At 20.7% G+C, this 8493-nt stretch overlaps 1 protein-coding gene across 2 annotated transcripts in view; it reads left to right on the top strand.

The window, feature by feature from the left end:
• Positions 1-8493, top strand: part of LOC117177332 (WASH complex subunit 2C) — a 126442-nt gene that overhangs the window by 28909 nt on the left and 89040 nt on the right. For both annotated transcript variants that reach the window (XM_033367957.1, XM_033367958.1), the window contains 2 exons: positions 6362-6494; positions 6579-6767. In XM_033367957.1, coding sequence (XP_033223848.1) covers positions 6362-6494; positions 6579-6767 — 322 coding nt within the window. The remainder of the gene's footprint in view (positions 1-6361; positions 6495-6578; positions 6768-8493) is intronic.

Raw genomic sequence — 8493 nt, 5'->3', positions numbered from 1 at the left:
TGAAAATTCAACTTTTTTGTTGAAAATTCGTTTTTTTTCGGTTGAAAATTTCATTTTGGTAAAAAGTTTAACTACTATTTAGTTGAAAATTACCTTTTTTTTATAAGTAATATTTTCAGTTTAAAAAGTCAATGATTCTGTAAAACTTTGATCTTTTTTACTTTGAAATTGAAAATTTATTTAAAAAATGATCAAAGCAACTTTTTGCCCAAAGGTTGAAAAACTTAGTTGAAAAATCATTTTTGTTAAGAAATTTCATTGTAAGTTGTTGAAAATTAATTTTTTTTAAATTGAAAATCCATATTTTTGCGTTGAAAATTTAAATGTTTTATAATAAAATTTGTCTTCATTGCTTTCGTAACTGAAAAATCATTCTTCTTGGTTAAGAATTCCATTTTTGGGGTTGAAAATTCAACTTTTTTGTTGAAAATTCGTTTTTTTTTGGGTTGAAAATTTCATTTTGGTAAAAAGTTTAACTACTATTTAGTTGAAAATTACCTTTTTTTTGATAAGTAATATTTTCAGTTTAAAAAGTCAATTATTCTGTAAAACTTTGATCTTTTTTACTTTGAAATTGAAAACTTATTTAAAAAATGATCAAAGCAGCTTTTTGCCCAAAGTTTGAAAATCTTAGTTGAAAAATCATTTTTGTTAAGAAATTTCATTGTAAGTTGTTGAAAATTAATTTTTTTTAAATTGAAAATCCATATTTTTGCGTTGAAAATTTAAATGTTTTATAATAAAATTTGTCTTCATTGCTTTCGTAACTGAAAAATCATTCTTCTTGGTTAAAAATTCCATTTTTGGGGTTGAAAATTCATCTTTTTAGTTTGTAAATTTATCTCTTTTTGTAGAATTCTAATCTTTTTTAGTAAAAAAAGCAACTTCTTGGCCAAAAGTTGAAAAAATTTGTGAAATTTTGTTTTTTCTTGAAAATTCATCTTTTTTCTTATAAATTCGTCTTTGCCGGTTGAAAATTGTAGTTTGGTAAAAAGTTCAACTACTATTTCGTTGAAAATTGATTTTTCTTTTTGGTAAGTAATATTTTTATTTTGAAAAGTCAATTATTCTGTAAAACGTTGGTTTTTTTTACTTTAAAATTTAAAATTTATTTAAAAAATTCTCGTCCTTGACTTAAATATCATTTTTATGCGTTGAAAGTTTTTGACAAATTTATTTTTTCGTAAACAATGGTATTAAATTCAGTTAAAAATTCAATTATTTTGTTAAGATTTAAAACAAATTTGTTTTTAAAAAAACCTTTTTGCTTGAAAGTTCATGTATAGTTGTTGAAAATTTCTCTTTTTGTAGGAAATTAAACTATTTTGTGGAAAATTAATTTTTTTAAATTTGAAAATCCATATTTTTATGCTGAAAACTTAAATTTTTTGTAACAAAATTTACTTTTCTTTCTTTCTTGACTGAAAAATCATTTTTCTTGGTTAAAAACTCAATTTGTGATCAAAAATGCATCTTTTTAGATTGAAAATTAATTTCTTATCTTTTTTTTTGTAAAAAACGCAACCTCTGGGCTAAAAGTTGAAATATTTAGTTAAAAATTAATTTTATGGTACTTTATAAGTAATTATTTCAGTTTGAAAAGTCAATTATTCTGTAAAACATTGGTCTTTTTTACTTTAAAATTGAAAAATTTACTTTTAAAAATATCTTTATTGACTAAAATATTGTTTATATGGGTAGAAATTTTATGGAAAATTTATTTTTTCGTTGAAAATTGTATTATATTCAGTTAAAAATTTAATTATTTTGTTAGGAATTCAACAATTTTGTTTTTAAAAAAACTTTTTTGGTTAAAAGCTTTTTGCTGTTGTTGAAAATACTATTTTAGAAGGAAACTAAACTATTTGCTTGAAAATTAATTTTTTTTCAATTGAAAATCCATATTTTTATGTTGAAAATTTATTTTGTTGTAAACAAATTTAATTATTTTGCTAAAAATGCTGCGATTTTTTTAAAAATTCAATTTTCTTGAAAATTCTTTTTGATTTGGAAATTCTATTATCGCAACAAATTCAATTGTTTTGTTGAAAATTTATTTTTTTTTTGAAAATTCTTATTTCTGGATTCAAAATTCAAATTTTTTGTCGAAAATTAATTATTTTTCTCGCAAATTTGTATCTTTAAGTAGCTAAGAGTTCCACTACTTTGATAAAAATGAATTTTTCGGTCAATAATTCTATGTTATATTGTTTAAAATTCAACAATTTTGTTAAAAATTCAATATTTTGGTCGCAAAAATCTATTTTTGTAGAAAATTAACTGTTTTTGTTAAAACTTATATGACTCCAACTAGTGCATTGCCAAAGGTTGTTTTTAAAAATCCAATTTTGGTAAAAAAATTGCTTTTTATTTTGTTGAAAATTATTTGTTTTTCTTGAAAATTCATATTTTTCGGTTGAAGATTCAACTTTTTTGTTGAAAATTCGTTTTTTTTTGGGGTTGAAAATTCTATTTTGGTAAAAAGTTCAACTACTATTTGGTTGAAAATTACTTTTTTTCTTGACAAGTAATATTTTGAGTTTGAAAAGTCAATTGTTCTGTAAAGCGTTGGTTTTTTTTAAATTTTAAATTGAAAATTTTATTTTAAAAATGATCTTTATCTACCAAAAATCATTTTTTTGGGTTGAAACTTTGTTGAAAATTTATTTTTGGGTACGAAATTTTGTTATATTTCGTTAAAAATTTAATTACTTTTCAAGAATTCAACAATTTTGTTTAAAAAAAAACATTTTTTGGTGAATATTCATCTTTTTTGTTGAAAGTTTTATTTTAGTAGGAAATTAAACTTTTTGTAAAAAAAATTTATCTTAATTGCTTTCTTGACGGAAAAGTTATTTTTCTTGGTTAATAATTCAATTTGTGGTTGAAAATTACTCTTTTTAGTTTGAAAATGTATCTCTTTTTGTAGAATTTTAACCTTTTTTGGTAAAAAACTCAGCTTCTGGGATAAAAGTGGAAAAACTTAGTTAAAAATTCATTTTTTGGTAAAAAATTGTGTTATATTTTGTTGAAAATTAATTTTTTGGTTCAAAATTTAACTTTTTTTTGTAAATTCGTCTTTTTGGGTTGAAAATTTTATTTTGATAAAAAGTTAAACTTCTATTTTCTTTAAAATTTAAATTTATTGGTTTTATTTTATAAGTAAGATTTCCAGTTTGAAAAGTCCATTATTCTGTAAAAAATTGGTCTTTTTTACTTTGCAATTGAAAAAATTTATTTTAAAAATTGTCTTTATCGACTAAAAAATCATATTTTTGGGTTGAAACTTTGTTGAAAATAAATTTTTCGCTCAAAAATTGTATTATATTTAGGCTTAAATTGGAACTGCTTTGCTGAAAATTCATATTTTTGGTTAAAAATTTTATTTCTTGGTTGAAAATTAAATTATTTTTTTGAAAATTTAACAATTTTGTTAACAAGACATCCTTTTTATTTAAAAATGCAGCTATTTAATTTGAAAATGCAACTAATTATTAAAAAATTAATATCTCCGCTTAACAATTTTCTTATTTGACTGAAAATTTATTTATTGTGTGAAAAATTCCACACTTTATTAAAAATCTACAATTTTTGGTCGAAAATAATAATTTTTTATACTTTTTGTTATAAATTCATATTTTGTAGTTCAAATTTTAACTTTTTTGTAACAATTTAGTCTTTTGGTAGAAATGCAATTTTTTGGGTTAAAAACGCAATTATTTCGCTGAGAGTCGAATTACTTTTTTGCAAATTGATTTTTTGGTAAACAATTTAATTACATTTTGTTGAAAATAAAATTATTTTGTTGAAAATTCAAAAATTCGATTAAAAACTCAGAATTTTGCGTTAAAAATTCAAATTTTTAAAAATTGACTATCGTATTTTTGAGTTCAAAATTCTATTTTGGTAAAGAATTCAATTAAAAGTCAACCTTTTTGGTTGCAAAATTCTATTTTGATAGAAAATGAACTTTTTTGTTAAAATTCATATTTTTGCTTGAAATTAAACTTTTTGGTTATAAATTCATATTTTTTATTTTAAATTTAAACTTGTTGAAAAACATTGATCTTTTTACTTGAAAATTTAAAAAAATGTGGTTAAAAATTTTGTTTCCTGACTGAAAAATAATTTTTCTGTTTAAAATTCTAAGGTTTAAAATTTTTTAAATCTAAAATTATTTGTTAAAAAAGCAATTACTTGCCTAAGAGTTAAATTACTTTGTTAAAAATTCATTTTTGTGGTACAAAATTTCATTAAATATTTTTTAAAATTTAATTATTTTTTGGAAATTAAAGAATTTTGTGAAAACGTCAATTTTTTGTTGAAAATTCACTTTTTTTGTTTAAAATTGTCTGAGTTGCAAATTTTTTTTGCTAAATCATTAAAATATTTGGTTGAAAATTTAACTTTTTTGTCAAACATTAATTTTGGTTCTCGAAAATTTGTATTTTCAAGTAGCTAAAAGTGGAACTACTTTGCTAAAATTTCATTTTTTGGTAACATTTTTTATCATTTTGGCAGATAACTCTATTTGGTAAGAATCCAAATATTTGGTTGAAATTTATTTTTATATTAAATATTTGGTTGAAAAACCTTTTTCTTGGAAATTCATACTTTTGAGTTGTAGTTCTTGAAAATTCGTTCTTTTTTTTTAGTTAAATTCAACTGTTCTGTTAAAAATTCATGTTTTTGGTTCGAAATTAAAATGTTTCTTTGAAAAATCCACTTTTTTCGTAAAAAATTGATCAACTTGGCTTGAAAATGAGAAAACTTGTTTGAAAATATATATTTTTTTACTGAAAAATCATTTTTCTTGGTTGAAAATTTATTTATTTCATTCATCTTTTTGGTATGAGAATTGAAATTCTTGTAATATTATTTATTCCGATAATTTTATTTTTAATTAAAATTTTTAATGATTCATCAATAAAATATTTTTATTTGAAAGTTTTAGGTCTTCCTTTATATTATTTTTAGTTTTTACACTTAATTTAATAAATAAGTTTATTAATATATTATTTTTATTAATTTAAATTATTTCAGTCGAAATTATTCCATTTTTAACTCATTTAATTTGAAATTTTTTACTTTCGAAAAAGAATAGAATATGAACTAAATTGTTTGACAAAGAAAGCTTGGAATCTTTAGAATTTCGAAGAACTTTTAAATTTTCAACATTGTAATTTTAATTGTTATATTTAAAAAAATGTACCATTTCTAATTCAAATTGTTAAATTTTATCAAATTAAACAAATTTAAACAATTGAACCCTTATTAATTGTAGAAAAATTTGAGTAATTTTAAGAGATATTTATAAGTTTGGAAAAGATTCAAAATAAATTAAAAACTTGAATTGATTTCAAGTAACTTAAACGAAGTCTGTTAACATTTTTTTCAAAAATTCTAAATATATTTTTAAATTAATCGAATTTTTCCCACAATTTTTGGAAAATCCTGTAAATTACAAAAAAATCCTTGCAATCTTCCAGGTTCTTTCTTGTTCATTTTGGAAATCTCGAAAAATCTTTTCAAATTTACTGTCAGAATAGTTTTTAAAAATAAAAAATCATTTACATTTTTCCTAGGAATCTCATTGAAAATGTTTTTTTTTTTTAAAGTCTTGCAATTCTTAAAAAGTTTATAAATTTTTTGTTTAAAATCTGCAAAAATCTACACACATTTCGTTTAAATAATTTGAAATAATTTCAAGTTCTAAATTTAATTTGAATCTTTTTAAAACCTCCAAATATCTCTTAAAATGTCTGTAATTTTTTATACAAATAATAAGTGTTCTATGGTTATTTATAAATTCAAATTTAAGGATTTTTTTTTGAATTTGCAGGATTTTCTAAAAGTTGTAGGAAAATTTTGAAAAATAATTTTAAATTTGGAAAAATTTAAAACCACTTTTAGATTTCTTATTATTTCGAAATAAAATGTTAAATCTTTTCAAGGATGCTTAAACTATTTAAAACGAAAATAATTTTACTTCTAATTTAAGAACTGTTAAATTTAAAAGAATATATTTTTTAATTTATTAATTTGTCTAACTTAAAATTACTTATAATAATATAATTTTGAAAATTTCTTACTGTTTAGTACCCTCCATTTTATACGTATAAATTATTGAGAATTTGAATAGACAATTTTTTAATTGAAAAACTTTTTAACATCAATTTCAAAAGTTTAAAATTCAAGGTTTCCACTTTGAATGCTTTAGTTCGTTGTTCAATGTTTATTACTTTAAATGTAAAAAATTATTAGAATAGAGTTCGATGTTTTAAATTTTATTGACCGTGACAAATTTTTGCGAACCGGTAAAAAACCTGGAATTGTTTTTAAAATTTTAAAATTTTGACAGAGTCAGAATACGAATATGGGACCACCAAATTTCGCCGAGGAATTGGCGAAAAGACTAGGTAGTTATCTTCCCTCACAGAAAACAGTAGTTACGCAGGAAGCCGACAATTCATCTATTAATAATCGTCCAAAAGGTTTAGAAATTTTTTTAATATTTTTTTTTTTTTAATAAAAATAGGGTTTTATATTTTAATGAAGGATGCTATTATTTTTTTTAGATGATCTTTTTGCGCAAGAAGACAACGAAGATGTTTTTAGTAATAGGTCTGAGAATTTATTCAGCGGGGGAGGAGGATTGTTTGATGATGATCCTTCGACTGCAAAATGGAACACAACGAGTTATAAACCAGTCAATACCAATATTATTCCACCAAGCATGGACGGACCACCACCAATAAGCTCTACCTGTAAGTTTAAATTAAATAAGAGACTGTACTATTTAAAAAAAATTTATTAATTTATTTTAAACCCAAAAAAATGTCTTTTCTAAAATAAAAGAGGGTTTTTTTTAAACAAAATACTTGAGTTTTCAACAAAATAATTACATTTTTAACATAATTGTTGAATTTTCATCTTTTAATGATAAATTCCTAACAAAAAAGTGTCTTTTGTATTTACATAAAAAAAATGCAATTTAAAACAAAACAAAACAATTTTTAAACCAAAAAGACAAATTTTTAACAGCTAAAGATTTATCACTCAAGAAATTAATAAATATAAATATATATGTAATTTATCTAAATATATTTTTCGGTTGAAGATTCAACTTTTTTGTTGAAAATTCGTTTTTTTTTTGGTTGAAAATTCTATTTTGGTAAAAAGTTCAACTACTATTTGGTTGAAAATGACTTTTTTTTTCTTGACAAGTAATATTTTGAGTTTGAAAAGTCAATTATGCTGTAAAACTTTGATCTTTTTTAGTTTAAAATTAAAAAATTTTATTTTAAAAATTATCTTTATCGACTGAAAAATCATTTTTTTTTAGTTGAAACTTTGTTGAAAATTTATTTTTGGGTACGAAATTGTATTATATTTAATTAAAAATTTAATTACTTTTTAAGAATTTAACATTTTTGTTTAAAAAAAAAACATTTTTTGGTGAATATTCATCTTTTTTGTTGAAAATTCTATTTTGGTAAAAAGTTCAACTACTATTTGGTTGAAAATTACTTTTTTTCTTGACGAGTAATATTTTGAGTTTGAAAAGTCAATTATGCTGTAAAACTTTGATCTTTTTTACTTTAAAATTAAAAAATTTTATTTTAAAAATTATCTTTATCGACTGAAAAATCATTTTTTTGAGTTGAAACTTTGTTGAAAATTTATTTTTGGGTACGAAATTGTATTATATTTAATTAAAAATTTAATTACTTTTTAAGAATTCAACATTTTTGTTTAAAAAAAAAACATTTTTTTGGTGAATATTCATCTTTTTTGTTGAAAATTCTATTTTGGTTAGGAAATTAAACTTTTTGTGAAAAAATTTATTTTAATTGCTTTCTTGACGGAAAAATTATTTTTCTTGGTTAATAATTCAATTTCTAGTTGAAAATTCATCTTTTTAGTTTGAAAATGTATCTCTTTTTGTATAATTTTAACCTTTTTTCTAAAAAGTTCAACTTCTGGGATAAAAGTGGTAAAACTTAGTTAAAAATTCATTTTTTGGTAAAAAATTGTGTTATATTTTGTTGAAAATTAATTTTTCGGTTCAAAATTCAACTTTTTTTGTAAATTCGTCTTTTTGGGTTGAAAATTTTATTTTGGTAAAAAGTTAAACTACTATTTTGTTTAAAATTTACATTTTTTTGTTTTGTTTTATAAGTAAGATTTCCAGTTTGAAAAGTCCATTGTTCTGTAAAACATTGGTCTTTTTTACTTTAAAATTGAAAAATTTATTTTAAAAATTATCTTTATCGACTAAAAAATCATTTTTTTGGGTTGAAACTTTGTTGAAAATTAATTTTTTGCTAAAAAATTGTATTATATTTTGGCTAAAATTAGAACTGTTTTGCTGAAAATTCATATTTTTGGTTAAAAATGTTATTGCTTGGTTGAAAATTAAACAATTTTGTTAACAAGAGATCCTTTTTAGTTAAAAATGCTAAAAATGCTAAAGATTTATCTCTAAAGAAA

This window comes from Belonocnema kinseyi, chromosome 7, assembly GCF_010883055.1.
Source record: "Belonocnema kinseyi isolate 2016_QV_RU_SX_M_011 chromosome 7, B_treatae_v1, whole genome shotgun sequence".
Lineage (NCBI taxonomy): Eukaryota > Metazoa > Arthropoda > Insecta > Hymenoptera > Cynipidae > Belonocnema > Belonocnema kinseyi.
The sequence above is the reverse complement of the archived record's forward strand: the minus strand, read 5'-3'. Positions and strand labels throughout refer to the sequence as shown.